The 24,437-nt window shown below is 40.7% G+C and overlaps 1 protein-coding gene across 1 annotated transcript in view; it reads left to right on the top strand.

The window, feature by feature from the left end:
- LOC106582301 (low-density lipoprotein receptor-related protein 1B) overlaps nt 1–24,437 on the top strand; it is a 272,131-nt gene that overhangs the window by 121,170 nt on the left and 126,524 nt on the right. The window contains exons 26-34 of the mRNA XM_082967167.1: nt 2,264–2,453; nt 4,188–4,392; nt 10,062–10,254; nt 11,798–11,923; nt 12,767–12,895; nt 13,310–13,429; nt 14,670–14,783; nt 15,845–15,994; nt 17,214–17,342. Of these exons, the coding sequence (XP_082823293.1) occupies nt 2,264–2,453; nt 4,188–4,392; nt 10,062–10,254; nt 11,798–11,923; nt 12,767–12,895; nt 13,310–13,429; nt 14,670–14,783; nt 15,845–15,994; nt 17,214–17,342 (1,356 nt within the window). The remainder of the gene's footprint in view (nt 1–2,263; nt 2,454–4,187; nt 4,393–10,061; nt 10,255–11,797; nt 11,924–12,766; nt 12,896–13,309; nt 13,430–14,669; nt 14,784–15,844; nt 15,995–17,213; nt 17,343–24,437) is intronic.

Genomic DNA, 24,437 nt, shown 5'->3' with positions numbered 1-24,437 from the left:
CGATGGAGGTTCTCCATTGAGTTTTTTTTTTACTCCAAGACTAGGCTTAATCTGTGTCTGGGAAACCGTCCCTTCATGTCTAGACTAGGACTGTTGCGGTGACCATATTACCTCCACACTGGCACTCATGAGTCGTGACCGCAGTAAAATTCCATGTGACCGTTGAGTCACACTAAGCTCCTCTTATGCACTCTGGACATGTGTTGGTAGTACCCAACTCACTAACGACCATCAGGTCGCTAATGGCCTGGTACTCAGGGCTCCATTGTCCCTCTAATCACTCTGACATCAATGGAAATGCATTCGAAAATCACATCAAACACTTATCATCAAAACAGTATCATGCTTTTAAAACTCACCTCAATGTGATTTATCAATTTGAAGAAAGAATTTCAACAACAGGTTGAAACTGAGTGGAAAACATGGTCCTTGTGCCTAACATAACGAAATGGACTGCGCTTTCTAAGGTGATGATTAATTCAAAACACCCATACACATATTAGACCTTATGCATACACATAGGCCTATATATGAACCTGAGCCCTATTTTTAAAAACCTGAATTAAAATAATGATTGTGCCATTATACAATACATAGCCTACCGCATATTACGCATGGCAGAAGAAAATAAGGTAAGATGTCTTTGGTACATAATTTGGTCTAGCCTATACTCCAAAATTAAACAAATTCTACTAATCACCTTTGAGTGTGGACGGTATTATTGTGCAAACTGGAGGGACTGGTTACCTTATGCTACCCTCCAAACTTTCAAACCATGATTCTGGGAGAGAACTAGGCATTGCTGTTGGTTCATTGATTGTGCAGGGCGGCTTACAGAGTTAGCCTACAATTATAGTCCATTTTGTATTTGATTTTGAATAGCCTAGTAATAGGGAATTTTTAAAAATATTTTCATAATTAATAGGCTGAGACATTACCTTTAGCTACAGAATATCTCACCACTGTGAGTTTCCATCTCTTCCACTCTCTCATCCATTCCTTTATCAGTTTATTTAAATATGTTTGGTTGTGAAAACATGTTTCTATCAATGTTCCCGGACAGATTTCATTTGGTTTCCCAAATTAAGCACTGGGTTGTCGAGCCCATGGCATACAGAGTTTGTGCAGAATATCACCTGTCGCGCAGTGAGAGGCTGGATGCTCCTCAAACAGTGGCTGATGCATGTAGTGAAATAACTGGAATAGCCTACCTGGCATGATGAAAAACTAACCGGAGTTAGGCTATTTGAGTGCATAAGGATGACGTGTTTTTTCCCCTGCCTGTAATAGATAATGGGACATTCTAAATTCAAACCAATTCGACATATTAGTAAAGAAAATATGACATTTAAAATAGTCTGATGGAAAATATGATAACATGATCACTTGATGAGAGAACAGCATGTGCGTTCTGTGGCAGGGAACAGAGTGCAAGCTTTTTTTTTTGCTACTTTCTCAAATCATAAGTAATCTATAGTTGCATCATATAGCCCATATATGTTTTGATTTATAAGACATTCTAAGGTTTGTGTCATTCACACCTAAAGTGAATGACACAAATGATCACCTGTATGCTCAACATAGCCACTTCATATGCGTATTCGCTCCAGAATGGGAAAAATATAATTTATATTTTATTCAGCTAAGTTCAATTATATTCTTCTGAGTATAAAATCATAAAATATAAAATAAAGTAATGGCACGGGACTTGTAAGCATATTTTGTTTATTAAATGAAAAAGCCTACAGCCGATAGCATGGTGAATACCCAGATAACATACAGTAGGACAACTCATATATACAGAAATACATTTCCTTCATATAATAATGTTTCTTTAGAACTGCCTAAAATAAACAATGGATTAGTTGTGATGGTGTATATTAATGTGATTTATTAGCTTTTTTAAATGTAGATATTCCAAAGGTAAGCATCAGTGGCTTGTATGCGTGGATGCCTGGAGATGCTAAACATGCTAAAAGTGTTCATGTTAATTAACTGTCAATTACTGTGAGACCGGGCAGGCTTTTTCCATGAAAATAACAGGCTGACAAAATGTCATGACTGCCACAGCCCTTGTCTAGACATCATTGACTTTGTTCCCCGTGAGGTGGATTCAGTTCTGTCCACCTTTATCAATGGAGTCAAAGCACTGCATTACCCGTTGATTTAATGCCATGCCCATTACATGTAAGTATTTCAAATGAACTAGTGGAGGCTGGATGATTGGATGATGGTGGTGATGTCCTTGTCTGTGTCCCCCCAGATGTGGGTTCAGTGGAGGGGTTGGCATACCACCGTGCCTGGGACACTCTGTACTGGACTAGCTCTACCACCTCCAGCATCACCAGGCACAGTGTGGACCAGAGCCGGCCCGGGACCTTCAGTAGACAGGCTGTGGTCACACTCTCTGAAGACGACCACCCCCATGTGCTCGCCCTGGACGAGTGCCAAAAGTATGTAGTTCTAGTTCTACTAAGTCTCCCAATAGCCTGGTCCCAGATGTGTTTGTATTGTCTTGCCAACTGCCATGTTCATTGTCACAACATGGGAGTTGGCAAGACATCACAAACACGTCTGTAACCAGGCTAGTCTCTTGTTTTTAATGATGTCAGAATTTGTGTGGACCAGAAATGTACTTCATTAGCTACTACTTCAGATGCAGTATGCAATTCTATGCCTGAAGCTATGTTTGAACAGTATATGCTCAACAGATATATAACATATATACATTTTGGTAGCATTAAAACACAAGACATGCCTCCTTGGACAAAGTGAATTGTCTTGCTGTCTAAAGACAATTCTGTCTAACGAATGTCACCTCTTGAACGGATCTCAGTGGGTTTAATTTTGTTAGAGCAATCAGTAGAATGTTATATGAGAGATTTTCATCCAGTTCTGTAGAGAAGGCGAGACATTTAATTGGTTTGACACACTCACATTTGAAGAAATACTGCCTGCAGTGCTTTCACAATAACAAACTAATGTTCCTGTTATATCCTTTAAGATATAAAAGTATGTCTCAAACTACAGTAATTATGCATGCCATGGAGGTTTTCACAGAACACTGACCCAGAGTTCACAAACGAATTTGAGTGGGTATGCATGCAGTATCTAATTTGGCATTTTCACCTCAGAATGCTGCTAATTTAAATGTAACCTAATATGATAAATTAGCACTCTCTGACATAGTATTCTAACTAGCCCCTATGAATTCTCAAGACTTTCAATGCTGTAAACATTGTCTACTATAGGGAGGGTCCATCATAACCATATATAGGCTTATCTCTATTTTGCTCAACCTTATCTCTATTTTGCTCAACTTCAAAAGTATACATTGTTCATATTTGATCAGTACAATACAATACAATACCTGGTAGTTTGATGAGGATATAATCCCTCTACTTTCTCTTCTAAGAAGTGAATATGTACCTGCTGTACACTGTAATACAATTCACATATTCCTTTAATTTTGCAGAACCTACTTCTTCAGATAGATAGGGATCTTCCCTTTATTTACAATCCCACACGATTATAATTTTCCGTATTCTTAGTATTCCCCTCAAAGAAATATGAATACCAATTCCATTCAGCATTCATTGATGCTAATCTGGTTTTTATTAAATGGAAAGTGAGTATCAAAAATGAAACTGCAGCACCAACCTTATTAGAGATGGGAGCTGCAGTAGCTCCTGCAAGGCGACACTAACAAAGCCGACAGAGACAACATGAGGAGCAGATGACAGGTCATGCAGACCATCGTGAGCTATGGGATCACGACCAGATAGAGCCATAGGCAATTTAAAACAGCTGCCTATGAATAATTCTCCCAGCTATTAGTGTTTATTTTCCCCTATGAAGAAAGCCAAGGAGCTTGACAAGTTTCAATTGCAGTCCTATTAAAGCCATCATACACTCCCCTAATTCAATTTCAAAGAGCATATATTTGTTTTGTCCTCTTCACTGAGGGGGGTATAAAGATGTCTGAGGGGAAATGTCCATATAGAGAGAGATTGAATCTTGGTTATCTGTTTGCAGTGAAGGTGGAAATTGCTTTTAAGACTTGAGATAAAAAACTTGTAAACATAACTGCTATTATCTATCTCTCCTGTTTCCAGTCAACGGACTCCTTTAAAACGGTTTCTCATTCTCCATCTAGTTAATAGTAGGTTTTTGAATGTTTATTTCAGCCTGATGTTCTGGACTAACTGGAACGAGCAGCGTCCCAGTATTATGAGGTCCACCCTGGCAGGAAACAACATGAAGGTGATCGTCAGCACAGACATCCTCACTCCTAACGGACTCACCATTGACCACAAGGCTGAGAAGATCTACTTCTCTGATGGAAGTCTAGGGAAGATAGAGAGGTGTGATTACGATGGCTTACACAGATATGTGAGTATGACTGACATGAGGATTCTATATGTATGCCACTCTAAATGCAACCACAGTTACACTATGTTACTGTGTTAGACGTTGGGCCGGATTACAAAGAACTTTCAATGGAGATTATCCATTAAGCATGCTTTTTAGTCCAGGACTAGGTTTAATCTGTCGTTAAAACCTAAGGGCTCAACTAATTTCATACTTAGTTGATGTCATTAACACATTCTAATGATGCAAGACATACTGCAGCTCGTTTGACTTGGGAAGCAGACAAGACCACAGAATTTGAGCATATTCATTCAATCTCACCTGCTTCACTAAGGACCAAAAGTATAGGTAGTTCAAAAAGGCAATTACTTCTTGTTGAACCAACATGTGCTCTGACGTTGTCACTGTCCATAGCTTTCTATGGAGGAGAGAAATTATATTTGAAACATGGTAGACACAAAGGCAATGATTCTCTGCTGAAATGTCAGTGTTATGCCCCCTTAAGTTGAAATGGGACTCATTTTCTACCCGCTACATTATCTTCCATTCCTATTGAGCCTGATGGTGTTTCAGCCGTCATACAAGGGATGGCTTCTGTAATACCTACCAGCATTCTTTTCATATATTATATCTCAAAAGACAGAGTCAATGGTTTACTTAATTATAGAAGTAATTTCCCTTCAAATTGTAAAGGAAAGGACCAGTCTCATTTTATCTGTGAGAGGTTGCTTGCATAATATATATTCATAGTGCTGGAAATTCAGAATATGTACTGTATCCTTCTGTATCCCCGGCATGTAAGGGATTACAATACAATGTGGCTCTCCTTTCTGCCGACGGATTTCAATTTGTGCTTGACACGACCTCTGTGACCGAGGACTTTGGCCCATCTCAATTAGTTACCCATACGTTTGCCAAAGCAGGGTCATGCGGCTCAAAAGTCACACCGTTTGGGTTCCCGCGTGCCCCGCCTGCAGTCTCTCTCATGCTAATGAAGGCTCACACAGAAAAGCCCTGTGGGGGTGAGCCCATCACTCTCCCTATTAGAATGTGAAAATTAAACAGAGCTAACAGGTTATCAACAAAGCAGCGGTGAGACACCCTGGGTGGAGAGAGGTGGGGAGACAGAGGGAGAGAGAGAGAGGGTTGGGAGAGAGAGAGCGAGCGAGAGTTGGCTAGAGTGGGACTTCCTGACATTATGTGTGATGATGTGGGGGCGGTGCAGGGCGGTATGTGGGCGGGGTGGTGCAGAGTGGTACTGTATGGCAGAAGGTCCACAGAGGGACTCCATGGCTCCTGCAGCTCAGGGATCTGGAAGTGTCATTACTGCCTGACAGCCTAACACTGTGACTGTGTGACACCCCCTCTCCCCTTCCCTCTGCTCTGACAGACATGAGATGAACACAGAGTACAGCAAAGGGCTAAAAAGGCCCACTTGCCTTCCTCACTCCAGTGTGCCATTTTAAGTGGAGCCGTCGTGTCATTAACCATGCTGCCAAAAGTCCAGAGCGCCCGCTGGAGTATGTGATGGGGATAAGATGTCAACACATTAAGGCAGTGAAAATACGACCTTTTAAGTGTTAACAGACTGAATACTAATTGAGAACTGGTTCTTACGGGTGGTTATTATGTCTATATGATCACTGAATATGATCATCAAGATTTATGCGATCCCAAATCCCAAAATTAGAGTGTGGCATGATATGATCTTCAGACTAAAATTACATTGTATGACAATTATTTGTGAAGTCTTATATACATTGACATACTTATGCAAGATCTTAGGGCTGGTCCAACTCGAGCTGTCATTTAAAAAAAATGCACCCCCCCCCCGCCCCAACGTTAAAAATATTTTCACATGACCCTCCCCTTGTACTATAAACAAAGAAATCACCCCATCCACCCTCATAAAATGTACAAAAAAAGGATGATTACCACCAGAAATAAAAATAACTGTGGCAACCCTGCATTCATAAATGTGCATGTGGACTTGACCACTTAAGCATGGTTTTGTGGCAGGACTACGGGCCAGAAGGTAAAGGGTTTGCCGACCACCATGGACGAGCTCAATCTCACTGCCTGTCTTATTACACTACGATCAGTGCCGGCTACAGGCAATGATTAGCTAGGGGGAAATCAGATTTTCAACATTTTGATGCTTTTTATTTCATAATTATATAAAATATATGCAACAATTTTACACCAACAGGTTTCTGTACCAATGCACCACACACAACCAATAAGCATAATTGCATACCGATTATCGACTTCGAGTTTCATTGTGGTTTGCATTTTCAACACCACAATCAAATAGAGTATGTCAGTCTTGACCAATAGAAAATACATTCCTCCATACTCAGTATCGAAGGCTTGGCTTGACAATCTCCAAATGTCATTAAACTTTTTGGTGTTTTATAACAGATGTCTCTTTCCATTCATGATCATTAGAAAACCCTTTTGAAATTATGTTAGCACAGCTGAAAACTGTTGTCCTGATTTAAAGAAGCAATAAAACTGGACTTCTTTAGACTAGTTGAGTATCTGGAGCATCAGCATTTGTGGGTTTGATTACAGGCTAAAAATGCCCAGAAACATTCTTGGCCAGAAACTTTCTTCTGAAACTTGTCAGTCTATTCTTGTTCTGAGAAATGAAGGCTATTCCATGAGAGAAATTGCCAAGAAACTGAAGATCTCGTACAACATTGTGTACTACTCCTTCACAGAACAGCGCAAACTGGCTCTAACCAGAATAGAAAGAGGAGTGGGAGGCCCCGGTGCACAACTGAGCAAGAGGACAAGTACATTAGAGTGTCTAGTTTGAGAAACAGACGCCTCACAAGTCCTCAACTGGCAGCTTCAATAAATAGTACTCACAAAACACCAGTCTCAACGTCAACAGTGAAGAGGCAACTCTGCTGGCCTTCTAGGCAGAGTTGCAAAGAAAAATCCATATCTCAGACTGGCTAATAAAAAGAAAAGACTAAGATGGGCAAAAGAACACAGACACTGGACAGAGGAACTCTGCCTAGAAGGCCAGCATCCCGGAGTCGCCAAAATCAAATCAAACTGTATTTGTGGGTAAGGGTAAAAGTGACTAGGCAATCAGGATAAACTGTATAACAAACAGAGTAGCAGCAGCGTATGTGAAGTGTGAAAGTGTGTCAATGTGTGAGTGTGTGTAGCAGGAAGGATACAGCTAAATTGTTTCCTTTTACTGTTTGCGATTCACAGATGATTCTTATGATTCCCATGATTCGATTTACCACGATTTAACCAAACCCCAATTACTACAATGGCGAAGCACATCATTAATTCAAAGAAATGTTTCAAAATAATCTATTCATATGAATTAAATGAATCACTATATATTTTGTACTATTTTGAGAAATGTGAAGAGGGGAATCGGTTATACAGTAAATTCAACTTTTATGGCCTAAACAAAATTAATAGGAGAGCTTTATGAGCTGCGTGTCTCATGTCTTGACTGTTCTTTCATGTGTTCTTGCAAAGAACACCTGGCCTCTGCTGCCTGTCAGCTATTCCTCTATGTTCTTGTGGATTTATATTGAAAATTGGTGCAGATTTGAATGATTTTATGTGTGATATGTTTGCTAGTTAACCTACTGCAGACCTGGGCAAACAATCCACCTACCACTATTGTCACTATGAATAGAGGGCAGGATAATGTTGACTGTATAGTAAGCCGCAGAAAGTGTAGTGCATAAGGGAAGTACCAACACACCTTGATAAAGGAGACACATGGAAGCAGATGAGGAAATGTGGCTATATGGAAGAAATTATATAGTAAAACCTGCAAAATGTGGTATCTAAAAAAGGGGGAAATGCACAACCATCCCCTGTGCCCAATAACAAAATCACATAACCCTCCCCAAAGCCTAAAGAAAAGTTTTAAACCTTTTTTGGACTAGCACCCCCACCCTAGTCAATTTACAACTGTACCTAAGCAAGTCATACAATACTTTTAAAGTTCTCAAAGTACTCCCTGACAAAGGCCATGTTAAAATGAGTCAGAGTTTTAAATTGTTTGTTCTATTGAACATGCCATAACAATAAATGAATTTTAATCATATGAATAGTGCCTTGGTCCTTTTAGTTTTTTTGCTGACCATTTAACCCCTTTGCCAAAGAACATCTACCTACAAAGTTCTACTATTATATCCCAGCAGCGCTTCACTTCCTTTTGTTTTCTACAACTCAAAGTTTGGTTTTATTTACTCAGAACTCTAATGTGTGTGCTGAGAGTCGGGAAGCAAGTTCAGGGAGTGAGTGTTTTAATAAATAAACGTAACATAATACAAAACACAAACAATGCACAGACATGACACTGGAACAGAAACAATAATGCCTGGGGAAGAAACGAATGGGAGTGACATATATTGGGAAGGTAATCAGGGATGTGATGGAGTCCAGGTGAGTCTGATGATGCGCAGGTGCGCGTAACGATGGTGATAGTAGTGCGCCATAACGAGCAGCCTGCTGACCTAGAGGCTGGAAAGGGAGCACACGTGACAAGAACTTTCATATAAGTAGACTATAAGAGATTTTGAACACAGTGGTAATTAGTCCCTGTGTATAAAACTAGCATTCTCCCTAATCAAATTTCCGTCAAAATCCCTCTGGCTTCCTTGTCATCTCTCTCTCTCTCTCTCTCTCTCAATTCATAGGGGTTTTATTGGCATGGGAAGCATATTTACATTGCCAAAGCAAGTGAAATAAACAATCAACAAAAGTGAGAAGACACAAAACATTAAAACAAATATTAGAAAATAACATTGAATATTACACTCAAACAGATAAAGACATTTCAAGTGTTATATTATCCACGATGTACAGTGTTTTAGCAATGTATAAATAGTTGTAGTAGGAATAGTAGTGGACGATAAATAAAGAGATACATATTGGTGGTATTTTCAATGTTGTTTGTGCTCCACTGGTTGCTCTTTCTCTGCTGCTGGCCAGTTGTTTTCCCTGTAACAAGCTGTGCTCCTTGAATCAACACCTGTCCTATTCATCCCTGTATGCCAGCAGGGCTAATGTGATAATGGTTACATGCATGTCCCACTAATTGCTGAGACTACAGAACTGCAGGAAGACCTGCCTAGTGGCCCCAGCATAGAAAGAGACTCCCAAAGGAGCCGTCTGTCTGATGTATTCCTGCCTCCCTCTCTGTGACACTGTCATACATTTACATAGCAACAACATCTGGGTTCAGCAGTAACCTAGGAGAGGTTGTATATGTTTGTGTGTACAGGAGTTGATGATGCAGTGATTCATTTATTTCTTCGTGCTATGTATTCAAAGTCTGTTTTTTAATTTTATGTTTTCATCAATATTTACATTTACATTTAACATTTAAGTCATTTAGCAGACGCTCTTATCCAGAGCAACTTACAGTAGAGTGCATACATTTTTATTACATTTTTACATACTGGCCCCCCGTGGGAATCGAACCCACAACCCTGGCGTTGCAAGCGCCATGCTCTACCAACTGAGCTACAGTGGGACTAATTTGATGTTTAGATGTAATTGACATGAAGTCTTTGAAAATCATATATGTTTTACTAGAGTACAAGGAGGTAGAGGACTTAGCTATGGCTTGGTATTGGCACTGTAGACATATTAGACAAGTTATGAATGCTTTCACTGATGTACTGCTTTGTAAATCACAGGTCATCGTGAAGTCAGGGCCAGGAACTTTTTTTGGCCTGGCTATTTATGGGGACTTCATCTTCTGGTCGGACTGGGCTCGCCGGGCCGTGCTACGATCCAACAAGTACACAGGTGGAGAGACGAAGGTTCTGCGAGCAGATATCCCCCACCAGCCCATGGGAATCATCGCTGTGACAAATGACTCCAACAGCTGTGAGTATCTAGACTTACGACACCAACTCCCTGGAATCTAGACTTACGACAACAACTCCCTGGAATCTAGACTTACGACAACAACTCCCTGGAATCTTATCTGAAAAAGACAGGGATAGACTGTTTGGGAATGTTTGGGAGCCCATGTATGTCTGTGCAATGCACTTATGCACACACATGATTTCCCTACAATATGGAATGTGTAAGAGGAGAATAGATCTATTAGTGTAATAGTATTTTTTTTCATCTGTCTTGCAGATCTGTGCATTTTCCTACATTTGTCTGTTTAATTTAGATTGGGGTTTGGGGTTCTCTTTACTTATTGGTTTTCCACTAGGACTCATAGCAGTGTATCTACCTACCAGGGCTCCTTCTCTTGATTTGAAGAAAATGGTGGGAATGATAAATTAAGATGGTTTTATTTAGCTGGGGAGAAACTAAAGCTGGCAACGTAATTAATAAAAATAATCCCTAAGTTCGATAGGAGGGCTCTGAAGTGTGCATATGTACTGTAAGTACTAGGACATTGGGAAAAGTACTTAAGAGCTTCCCAATGGCTTGACTCTCTCTGTGAAGATGTTGAGGGACTTTTCCTTCTCATTTATTTCATCATCACAAATGATCGCAGACATCTTTTTGACCTCTCCGTCTTGCCAATTGATAAGTAACAACCTGCAATGTTTAAATTAATAAAACATTTTATCCAAAGCTAATTACATTACAGGTAATGCATCCATTTTTAGTATGTATGTGATCCCTGCGGGCATTGAACCTAGATTGCTACCGTCACGCTATTACATGTAAAGCTGAGTCACACAGGACCACTGTTCATCTCACCCCAGTTTTCCTCCTCCAGATACTTAAATGTGAAGTCAATGTTTCCACATTTTCATCAGTCTTCCTGTCTGTTCTTCCTGATCCTCCCGTTCCTCTGTAATCAGATGAGGCCACACACACACACACACACACACACACACACACACACACACACATCCCTCACACACACATCCCCCACACACAGACACTGATGCGTGAATGAGAGACAGAGGGTTGGAGGGGAGGGAAGGAAAGGAAAGCTATGGTTCATTTGTAACGTGTCTCTCCGGTGAGCACTGGTGATGCCTGTGCTTTATTGTTTCCCCTCCCTCTGCATCCTTCGCTCTTTCTTTATCAGGGAGGATGAGACCATACCTGCTTGTTCCTGTTACACTGACTGAGCTGATGCGTTCTTTATGGTGGGCTGGTGGGAGGTGGGAGCTGTGGGTTTGGACCGTTGGCCTTGAAATAAACTCTATGTTAATTGAGGTTTAGCCGTTAATAAACTGGTGACATTCAGTTTAGTTTATTGGTCGTTCTTCAGCGTTAAATGTTCGTAAAAACAGTTGATAATAAAAATTCTGAATGTCTTTGACATTGCAAAATACTGTAATAATTGCAACCTCACTTTGTCTCTGTCTTTTTGCCTCATGTTATGTCTATAAAGCATATGTTGTTGGTCTCCTGTTGTGTGTATAATATCTCTGATTGGCCATGTGTTCTGTAGGTGAGCTGTCCCCATGCAGACTCAATAACAGTGGCTGTGGTGACTTGTGTCTGTTGACCCCAGATGGAAGAGTCAACTGTAGTTGTCGGGGAGCACGTGTGTTATTAGATGACAACAGATGCATTTGTAAGTTATGAGATCATTTATTTTTTAACCCCTTTTTCTCCCCAATTTTGTGATATCCATCTGGTAGTTAAAGTATTGTACCATCGCTGCAACTCCTGTACGGACTCGGGAGTGGCGAAGGTCAAGAGCCATGCATCCTCTGAAACATGACCCCGCCAAGCCACACTGCTTCTTGACACACTGCTCGCTTAACCCGGAAGTCAGCGGCACCAATGTGTTGGAGGAAACACCGTACCACTGGCGACCAAAGTCAGCGTGCGTGCGCCCGGCCACCACAAGGAGTCGCAAGAGCACGATGAGACAAGGACATCCCAGCCGGCCAAACTCTCCACCAACCCGGACGACACTGGGCCAATTGTGCGCCGCCACATGTGTCTCCCGGTCACGGCCGGCTGCGACAAATCCCAGGATCAAACCCAGATCTGTAGTGAAACCACTAGCACTGCGATGCAGTGCCTTAGACCGCTGTGTCACTTGGAGTCCCGAAATGTTCCTTTTTAACCAACCATACATTCAATAATCTTGCAATTCTCACAAAAAATATAACTTAGTTGATTGGTTTAGATCAGATTTTCAACTTTTTTTTTTTGAAATGTTTCCTCTTTAGTAATTATCTATACACTTTTATTCACTGGCAAGGACAGACTGTTTTAGGTAGTTGTAATACATTAGCACCTAATTAACTTTGTTTCAGAGGGGAATATGCAGTGTTTGTACTTTTAACATAAAGGTCATACTGGTGCAGCTACTGCTAACTTTAAGACCACAGCTAAAGCCATTGTGGTGAGAAAATGCACAAATATTTGACTTAAGTTTAACTACCTTAGTCATCTTCTTTTGCAGCAGAGAATTCCTCCTGCAACATCCACAAGGAGTTTGAATGCGGAAACGGCGAGTGCATCAACTATCAGTTCACATGTGATGGAATAGCGCACTGCAAAGACAAATCAGATGAGAAAATGCAATATTGTGGTAAGCAATTGATCTTACAACTGAATGCCTTCAACTAAAATGTGTCTTCTGCATTTATCCCAACCCCTCTGAATCAGAGAGGTGCAGGGGGCTGCCTTAATCGACATCCACTTCTTCGACAACCAGGGAAGGTGTCTATTCCATACAAATTTCAGTCACTTCAGGAAGTATACTGAAATTCCAATTCCAACTAACTTCAATGCTTTTCAATGAGGAATTGGAATTTAGTGTACTTTCTGAGTGGAATTGAAATGGAATTGATCCCAACCCTGATGACATCCATTGAAGAATTGGCTAGAGCACATTCAGTGTGGGACTGCACAGTTGTTATCTAGAGGATGTCATAAGAAGAAGATTACTACCATTACCATTTCCTATTGGAAGTGAACACATTTTGTTTTGTAATTTCACCAGATAACAGGAACTGTAGGAGAGGCTTCAGGGCGTGTGACAACCAACGCTGTGTGGCCAACAGTCATTTCTGCGACGGGGTGGATGACTGTGGGGACAACTCAGACGAGGCCTTTTGTAACAGTGAGTATGGATAGATCGACCGCTTAATCTCCCAGTCAATCCTGACCAGGTCTCTCTCTCTCTGTGTGTGTGTGTGTGTGTGTGTGTGTGTGTGTGTGGCAGCATATAGCAGGCTTCACACTGTGCTGAGCCTCTCTTTAATGTGCCCCAGCATCACATAGCTCCTCAAAGACCAAGGGCCAGGAGGATATTGGGCACAAATTGTTCAGAAAATCATGCAAAGATTGCCCCGGCCCGAATCTCCAATCTTTGTCATTGCTATTCTAATCAAGTGGCATTCTTTGCTATTATTTTCAATTTAGTTTCTGTGGCTGTTATTCAGCTGCATGCAGTTGGCCCAGAGGAAAACAAACCCAGCACTCTTTAACAGGAACGTAATGTGCTTAAACCTGAAACGAGACAATTAAGAGAGGCCATGAGGCAGCAGTAGGATTCTCTAAAGATGGATGAAGCTCCCAAGGACTGAGATTTCAGGCACGTCTAGCTGTAATGACTCTCAAAGCATTCAGTCGGTTAGTTTTTTTAATGGCAAATTATCAACAACACCCCTGTTTCTATAACCATTAAAACATTACATTTTTGCATTTAAATGAAAATACCATAGTTTCCGTAGATGGTAAATCGAGCAAGAAAACCCCTTTTTACTAGATCGATCAAATATAATGTCCCTGTAGGTTCTCAGTATCTAATTTGTTTATTAGTAGTGCTCATGAAAACAGACAATAAATGGCATTCGCATAAACTAAATGATCATTAATAAGTCCTGATGTTTTTATTTTTATTTTTTACCTTTATTTAACTAGGCAAGTCAGTTTAGAACAAATTCTTATTTACAATGACGGCCTACACCAGCCAAACCCGGACGACACTGGGCCAGTTATTCACCACCCTATGGGACTCCCAATTATGTCCGGTTGTGATACAGCCTGGATTTGAACCAGGGTGTCTGTAGTGACACCTCTAGCACTGAGATGCAGTGCCTTAGACCACTGTGCCACTCGGGAGTGGACTTGATGATTCGTATACCTCTGCTTATTTGCTTCTCACGCATGCACGCACATAATGCACACGTACACAAACACCTGACATCCTCCCTATCCTAGATATCCTCCCTAGACCTGATGCTAAACACTACTAAGCCTTCTACCTGGGTTACACTATTAACTGGTCCCTCTCTTCCTGGTGAGTTGTTCCTAGCATCGGGTCTTTTCGAAGGGTTCATTTCTCTCTCTCCTCTCAGATGTCACGTGTGTATCGTTTGAATCCTCATGCCAGGATGGGAGCTGTATCCCCGGCTCAGCCTGGTGTAACCAGGTCATTGACTGTGCTGATGCCTCAGATGAAAAGAACTGCAGTAAGTTAAGCCTTTTTAAGGTATGGTATGTGTCATGATCCAGAAAAGTGCACTATGCTAACATGGTAACCTCATCACCATTGATGGATCGCTTGTTTTCAGTCATTCAGCATTATCCAGATTGTAGTTTATTTGTTATTACACAGGTAAATAAGCAACTTAATGTACAGTGTTACTAACTAGGCCTCCATCCGATTGGCAAATTATTTTCATGCAAATATTCTAAAATCCGCACTAAGAAAATATGCGCATCTTCCTACTAGTGGTGTGTTTCCACCAAACAGACTTGTTGTGGATAAAGTAGTGTACACAAAATGTACTTTTTCGGTTAAGTTTTCATGTAAGTCTAAAGTTCAATGTGTTTACATCATATTTTCAACTCTACAGATAGTTTTGTCACAAACTGTTGTGTTAAATGGCAAATGTGCCTACTCTGGTCTTGGCATGTGCGCTCTTGCCAACAGCTCGCAGATACAGTGATGGTAGGCTGTGCGAGTAAACTAGTCTACATGATGAGGTTATTATGGATAAGAGCAAGAATTGTTTTATTTGGTACGGCAGTCAAGCAATCGTCATCAAGTCACCAGAATAAGACCCTTGACATTTATTGGAAAGGGGCATCAAGATCACTGTGAAGTTCATCATAAGTTAATTCATATGTAGCCTAATAAACTACATGGTTTCCCGAGTCGTAGTGGCAGGGGCACAGGACCACAAACTTGCATGACTCCAAGTTTATTTGCCATATGATGGTCATTATATCAATATTTGTGCATAAAGGCATTTCCACCGCCATTTCTCACATTATTAATTTTACCGACACAAAAAGATCTCACCATGTCGAACAAATGTTCGGTCTGCATTTATAAAACTGTACCGAATCTTCCTGTTTCCATTACAGCTGTGGTGAGTTTTTTTATGCGGTATGACTTTACTTACATAAAAACTGTGGATGGAAACCTGGCTAATGTTACCTTTTTATACCTTAGTGTTACCTACTGTTAGTGGATTTACAGTAGCTCGTGTTTAGCTAGCTAAGGTTAGCTAATGTTTTTGTGTAGACAACACAGACTGCTCTGAATTCTACAAACTGGGGGTGAAAGAGAAAGGCTTCATCAGCTGTAATTCCACCTCCCTTTGTATCCACCCCTCCTGGATCTGTGATGGAGCCAATGACTGTGGCGATTATGCAGATGAGACCAACTGCCAGGGTGAGTCTCTTGTCTTGTCTTCTCCTCTCTTCTCTCCTCTCTCTGCCTAAGGAAGACAGATTGAGGAAGTCAGCTTCAATTAGAGAAGACTTGCATAAAATCCAAAAACATAGATATACCATTTTCTGAAGTGATTAGTGGAGCGGATCAAGAGTTTCAACTTCCTTGGTGTCCACATTACCAACAAACTATCATAGTCCAAACACACCACGAAAGTCTTGAAGAGGGCACAGCAACACCTTTTCCCCCTCAGGAGACTGAAAAGATTGACGTGGGTCCCCAGATCCTCAAAACGTTTTACAGCTGCACCATTGAGAGCATCCTGGTTGGTTGCATCACTGCCAGGTTTGGCGATGATGCTCGGCATCTGACCGGAGCACCAAGTCTAGGTCCAAAAGGCACCTTAACAGCTTCTACCCCCAAGCTATAAGACTGCTGAACAATTAATAAAATTACCACCAGGACTATTTACATCGAAGGGGGGGGGCTTTGTTTTTACACTGCTGCAACTCACTGTTTATTATCTATGCATAGTCACTTTACCCCTACTTACAGTACATGTACAAATTACCTTGACTAACCTGTACCCCCACACATTGACTCGGTACCTATACCCCCTGTTTATAGCCTCGTTATTTTATTGTGTTACTATTTATTTGATTTTTTACTTTAGTTTATTTAGTAAATATCTTCTTAACTCTATTTCTTGAACTGCATCGTAAGTAAGCATCTACATGGCAAGTTTTCATTGGTCCAAATTGTCTATACATTGCGCCTGAAATGCGATACGTGTTATCTGGCCATTGGCACAATTTTATTGCCAGGAATTCTAATTGGTCAACCACAGGCTAGGTTTGGGGGTATAAAACTACATCCTGTCTCTTTGTTCTGTGGAGAGAATCACTGAGGACAGGGGAGAATGAACATCTTAGATGAAATTGTTAGATTACTTGTTAGATATTACTTGCATGGTCGGAACTAGAAGCACAAGCATTTCGCTACACTCACAATAACATCTGCTAACCATGTGTATGTGACCAATACAATTTTATTTGATTTGTCTACCTCTCAGCATATAACACCTATGATTTCTCCTCTTTGAATAAACCTATTTTTCTCCCCCTGATTTGCTTTGGGGTCTGTGTTATTGGAGAGTAACATCAACTGCTAACACCACTGAATCACCTCTCAGATGACTCTTCCCTTCCATTGTTGTCAGCCCTAGTTTCCCATGGGCAGAAGTGTGAAGAGGGCCACTTCGCATGCCCCAGCGGTAACTGCATCTCCAGTGTGTGGCTGTGTGATGGACAGAAGGACTGTGAGGATGGGGCAGATGAGTTTCAGTGTGGTAAGGCTTTGCTATGTTGATAGCCCATTACATTACAAAGATAATCCAGTGTATTTATATGGACAGAAAGACTGTGATTACTTGGCCGATGAGGTTCAGTGCAGTAAGGCTTTGCTATGTTTATTGGACCATATTGGACCATGTGGGTAGACACATTTCATTGCATTACATTGCATTACAGAATACCATTTATTAGTTGGCTTGTCTCACGGCCGGCCTGCTCATTAGGCAGATTGACGAAGGCAGAATTTTCTGAGCTAAACTGACCAAGACGCACCTCCAACAGCAACACATAAAACCTCACAGAATTCTGCCCAAAAACGATGCCAATTTCTCTCAACCAGTGGCATGTGGGCATTTTAGGTTAGCGCTGATGCCCCCTTTTGATAAGCAGTGCCCACTTTGTTAACCTCTGTGGTGCACTCCATCAACAGCAGGTGCATTTCAAGAGCGGCAAATTTGAATCCAAATAAATGTCAAAATTCAAATTTTTCAAACATACAACTATTTTACACCCTTTGAAAGATAAACATCTCCTTAATCTAACCACGTTTTACGATTTCAAAAAGGTTTTACGGCGAAAGCATAAATTTAGAGTATGTTAGGACAGTACATTTACAAGAGTTGTGTGTAATGTTTTGTCAATTCAAAGACAGGGTCACCAAAACCATAAAACCAGCTAAAATGATGCACTAACATTTTACAATCTCCATCAGATGACACTCCTAGGACATTATGTTAGACAATGCATGCATTTTTAGTTCTATCAAGTTCATATTTATATCCAAAAACAGCGTTTTACTATGGCATTGATGTTGAGGAAATCGTTTCCCTCCAATAACCGGCAGTCAAGTCAGCACCACAAATTAAATAATTAAAATTAGAAAACATTGGTAAAATATTATATTGTCATTTAAAGAATTATAGATTTACATCTCTTGAACGCAATCAACTTGCCAGATTTAAAAATAACCTTACTGGGAAATCACACTTTGCAATAATCTGAGCACTGCGCCCAGAAAAATACGCGTTGCGATACAGACTAGCCGCCATGTTGGGGAGATCTAAAATCGAAAATACTATGTAAATAATCCATTACCTTTGATTCTCTTCATCAGATGTCACTTCCAGGTATCACAGGTCCATAACGAATGTAGTTTTGTTCAAAAAAGCTCATCATTTATGTCCAAAAATCTCCGTCTTGTTAGCACATGATCTAAGCCCGCCGGACTTCACTTCATGAACGAGGGGAAAAAATATATTTACGTTCGTTCAAACATGTCAAACGTTGTATAGCATAAATCATTAGGGCCTTTTTTAAAGGTAGGGGCGCAAAATATTTTGCTTGTCCATTCCAAGCGCGCCCCTCCAGGGTGCTGTTGGAGAGATGTAGCTCTGCAGCGCTCCACCAACATTCTGTCAAAAATAAATACATCTAACATAAATCATGTAGCAGATATAGGATATGGTAGAAAGAGTGTGTGGTCTTTTCTGTAATCTACAGGTTGGAGATAAAATGTATGACAATGTAATGAGACAGACAATTTTTACGATCAAATAGCCTAACATAAATGGCGCTCAATCAAATAAAAAATGTGCTGTCATGTTAACAAGCAACATTTCCTAAAAACAGGACAGGTCAAAGTAAAATGGACAGTATTAAATGGACAATCACAACTGTTGTCCAGGAGTTTCACCCCATTGTCATGATCAGTGGTTTCAAGTTTGTATCCGTCAATTTTTGACAAGCTAATCATAGTGAAAAAGAAAATACTTCTGCATTACCTGCTGTGTAAACACATTGCAAATTGGCTCGCAATAACTCCTGTGTAGCTGATATTCAGAGCTTAAATAGCCAAATTAATTAGTCACAAGAATCAGGACTAATAAAACCAATGCAATGGCCTGTTTTACACACGGTGGGCCTACTACATTAGTGGGCATTCATAAAATGTAATTGGAGGCCGACATGGTAGGCTACATCCCAGTAAGCACGAGCCAACGTCTTTTGGACGTTATTTTTTTTGTCCTGGCTGGACGTCATTTTTTGGTGTTTTACAAATGGTAGGCTTACCACATAGATGGGCATTCATAAAATTTAAATTCAGGCAACACTGTTTGCTACACCTCAGTAAGCACGAACCGACACCTTTTGGACATATTGTTTTGGTGCAGTTCCGGACCAGCCTTGATTTCAACATCCACAGACATTGGTTTTTGGTCCAGACCAAATCAGATTTTGTCCGGTCTGGATCAGCCTTGATTTCAACATCCACAGACATTGGTTTTTGGTCCAGACCAAATCAGATTTTGTCCGGTCTGGATCAGCCTTGATTTGGCCCAAACATAGACGTAGAACACCTATAAATTACTTATTTTCAACTTTCATTCAGAACCAAAAATGAGCATGATTTCAACATCTGCAAACATCCGTAAAATATGTATTTTCATCATCCGGAAAATAAGTATTTTCAATTTCATTCAGAACTGTCTGGAAAAGACGCCTTTTCAACATTCTGGAAATATGTATTTTAAACATACGGAAAATACCTTTTCACCACCTTTCAACTTACTTATTTTAGATGTCTTTTCAACGTCATTATTCTTACTGGGACTATTCTAGTTTTGCGGGGGCAGCATTCTTTGGTCTCACCTATGGCAGCAGAACGGCAAGGACCGGCCCTGGCTTGTCTGAATTATTTCTAGACAACCACAGGAAGACACAAATCCAGTGTTAGCAGTGACAAATCACTAATGATTGGAGTTAATTGTCTCTACTGGATATTGTATTGTTCGTCCTCATTGTGTATTTAATTGCTTGCCAAGTTGTCTGCTAGCCTACTTATGTGTATAGAGCGTATACCTCCAGCCCTGATTTTCAAATAAAGCCACTTAAAAAGGACACAGGGGTGCTTTTTCTCTGGCTTTGAATTAGCATATTCTCCCCTTGTGTGTAACAGTTAATTAATTATCCATTAGTCATTGTGAATTGTTACCAGAGATGGAAACATGTGGGTTCACTGAGAAGTGGCTGACATCTGAACGGATCACATGGAATGTTCTCCGACACTGACCTTTCACACGGAACCTTGCACATGGAACCCTCTCACCAGGGAAGACAAGAACACTTCTAGCCTACCTCTTTGATCCTTTCTAATGTAGGTGTTACTTACCATGACAAAGACTTTCCACCTAGATAGCTAAACCAAAATTGAGTCATGGTCTGGTAAATAGAATTTTCAATCAAACAGATGACTTATTTATGTATACCGTTTATGTTTCATTACTTTTGCTGTCAAAGTGATGAAGAAGGATCTTCCAAGAGCGTTTGAGTGCCACTGAGGTGGTAATACTTATCCTGACCTGCATCACAGCTAGGCTTCAGATTAATAAATGCCCATAACTACTGAGGAATTAATTAATTTAGACAGAATGGCCCACACAAGTAACACTGTCATATGTTATTAACTGTCTTGAAGAGTAAGATCATAGTTATTGAAGTGAAATAAATCACAGTAGATTGTCTAAATTAAGAGCAGAATGAGGTTTGGTAATCATGTTAACTGGGTGACTCAAATTCATCTAACACAACATGATTCTGTGTACCATCAAATGACTGAAAAACACATTCTCATTTATTTAGCTAAGTGCTTCATTACTGTTTGAATTTATTTGAATTTGAAATGATGGTATTGCGAATTTAAAAAATGTACCGTAGCTCCTTTCAAAACTAAGCAGAATGATGCTGCTGTCTAAATGTCATTCAGTCTGTTAGATGTTTAGAACTGGCATTCTCAGGACAAATGGAAAATATTCCCATTTCACTGAGTTGATTACCATATAAAAAGCCAGAGCTATTGATAAACTGAAAGTAAAGGAAAAAGATTAGAAGTAAATGTCATTATATCACTGGAAATCCAAAATCTCACAACTGATTAGATGAAATACTTGTCTGTCATTGTAAAATGTCTGATGATCTTTCCCTGTACAGTGAAATACCACTGAAGCCTAAGATATGAAATATTAGCATCTCCAGAATGAGCCTTTGTCGAGACATCTGAAAGAGACAGAGGCATTGGATCTAGGCCCCCAAGGGAGGGTGGTTCTTTGAATTTAAATGAATCCAGATCTGAAGGTACATATGTGTTCCTGTCTGTGCGTAGGGCTGTTACGGTGACCATATTACTGACACACCGGAGGTCACAAGTCATGATGGCAGTCAAATTCCATGTGGTAATTAGGCTTCTCAAAGCTCTGATGCTGCTGATGGTCACGAGTAGCATACCAGCCTTGCTAACTGCCTGGTACTCAGCATTCTCTTGTCCCTCGATTTACTCTGACATAAATGCAATTGTAATCGAAAATCGAATCAAACACTTCATGAGAGCCCATGAGCTCATGTTGCACAACATTTCTATAAGTTATGCAATTATATGAGAAAACTGAATTTTAATGGCATCTATTAAAAAGAGGAGGATCCCATCAGTTTTCTATAGGTTAGGCCTAACATATTTATTTCTCAGGTTTCCTAATATTAAGCACATTTCTTCTCTTTTATAATAGGAGTATAGCCTACCTGGCTGGCATGCACATGAATCACAGGAATAGAGTCCTCCATTTGCTATTTAAGTGCACAGATGACATGTATTTTTTCGCCTGCCCCTGATTCGAGACAGGTGCGTGATAATGGTCCACTCTAAATCAAAACTAATTTCCCAAATTTATTATTTAGTATATGTAAAGATGAGAGTAAATCAAGAATAGTCCGATGGGTGACAATATTGGCCTGTCACTTGTGAATGATGCCCAGCTTGTGTGCAGTCAGGCAAGAAACTTTTTCAAATCATAGTCGCAAACCTCATGTAGCCTAGCCCATAGCACTCACCGACCGGTAGCAGGCACGTCTGTAGCCATGAAGTGTCTTGAAAGGTTGGTCATGGCTCACATCAACACCATTATCCCAAAACCCTAGACTCACTCCGATTTGCATACCGCCCCAACAGATCCACAAATGATGCAATCTCTATTGCACTCCACAGTGCCCTTTCACACCTGGAAAAAAGGAATATCTATGTGAGAATGCTATTAGTTGACTACAGCTCAGTGTTCAACACCATAGTGCCCTCAAAGCTCATCACTAAGCTAAGTACCCTAGGACTAAACACCTCCCTCTGCAACTGGATCCTGAACTTACTGATGGGCTGCCCCCAGGTGGTAAGGGTAGGTAACAACACATCTGCCATGCTGATCCTTAACACGGGGGCCCCTCAGGTGTGTGTGCTCAGTCCCCTCCTATAATCCCTGTTCACTCATGACTGCATGGCCAGGCATGACTCTAACACCATCATTAATTTTGCCATTGACACAACAGTGGTAGGCTTGATGACCAACAACAACGAGACAGCTTAGGAGGTCAGAGACCTGGCTGTGTGGTGCCAGGACAGCAACCCCTACCTCAATGTGATCAAGACTAAGGAGATGATTGTGGACTACAGGAAAAGGAGGACTGAGCACACCTCCATTCTCATTGATGGGGCTGTAGTGCAGCAGGTTGAGAGTGTCCACATCACCAACAAACTATCATGGTCCAAGCACACCAAGACAGTCGTGAAGAGGGCATGACAAAACCTATTTCCCCCCAGGAGACTGAAAAGATTTGGCATGGGTCCTCAGAGCCTCAAAAGGTTCTGCAGCTGCACCATCGAGAGCATCCTGACTGGTTGCATCACTACCTGGTATGGCAACTGCTCGGCCTCCGACCGCAAGGCACTACAGAGGGTAGTTTGTACGGCCCAGTACATCACCGGGGCTAAGCTCCTTGCTATCCAGGACCTCTATACCAGGTGGTGCCAGAGGAAGGCCCTAAAAATTGTCAAAGACTCCAGCGACCCTAGTCATAGACTGTTCTCTCTGCTACCGCACGGCAAGTGGTACTGGAGCACCAAGTCTAGGTCCAAGAGTCTTCTAAACAGCTTCTACCATCAAGCCATAAGACTTCTGAACATCTAATCAAATGACTACCCAGACTACTTGCATTGCCCCCCACCCCCCTCTTTTACGCTGCTGCTACTCTCTGTTATTATCTATGCATAAGTCACTTTAATAACTCAACCCACATATATATATATATTACCTCAATTACCTCGACTAACCGGTTCCCCCGCACATTGACTCTGTACCGGTACCCCCTGTATATAGCCTCGGTATTGTTATTTTACTGTTGCTCATTAATTATTTGTGACTTTATTTCTTATTTTTTCAGGTATTTTTCTTGAAACTGCATTGTTGGTTAAGGGCTTGTAAGTTAGCATTTCACTGTTGTATTCTGCGCATGTGACAAAAAAAGTGATTTGATTTATAGGTTTTGATAAGGTTTGTATCACAGCTAAAGCAGACAAATAACTTCTTAAAATTAAGCACATTAACCTCTATGGGCTAGGTGGGACACTTGCGTCCCACCTACTCAACAGCCAGTGTAATCCCGTGGCGCGATATTCAAATACCTCAAAAATGCAAAAACTAAAATTTTTCCAACATATGACTATTTTACACCATTTTAAAGACAAGACTCTCGTTAATCTAACAACACTGTCCGATTTCAAAAAGGCTTTACAACGAAAGCAAAACATTAGATTATGTCAGCAGAGTACCTAGCCAGAAATAATCAGACACCCATTTTTCAAGCTTGCATATAATGTCACATAAACCCAAACCACAGCTAAATGCAGCACTAACCTTTGATGATCTTCATCAGATGACAACCCTAGGACATTATGTTATACAATACATGCATGTTTTGTTCAATCAAGTTCATATTTATATCCAAAACCAGCTTTTTACATTAGCATGTGACTAGCATTCCCACCGAACACTGCCGGTGAATTTACTAAATTACTCACGATAAACGTTCACAAAAAACATAACAATTATTTTAAGAATTATAGATATAGAACTCCTCTATGCACTCGCTATGTTCGATTTTAATATAGCTTTTCGGTGAAAGCACATTTTGCAATATTCTCAGTAGATAGCCCGCATCACAGGGCTAGCTATTTAGACACCCAGCAAGTTTAGCATTCACCAAAGTCAGATTTA

Source organism: Salmo salar, chromosome 21 (assembly GCF_965601325.2).
Source record: "Salmo salar chromosome 21, fSalSal1, whole genome shotgun sequence".
Taxonomy (NCBI): Eukaryota; Metazoa; Chordata; class Actinopteri; order Salmoniformes; family Salmonidae; genus Salmo; species Salmo salar.
This window is presented reverse-complemented; position numbering and strand designations above follow the sequence as displayed.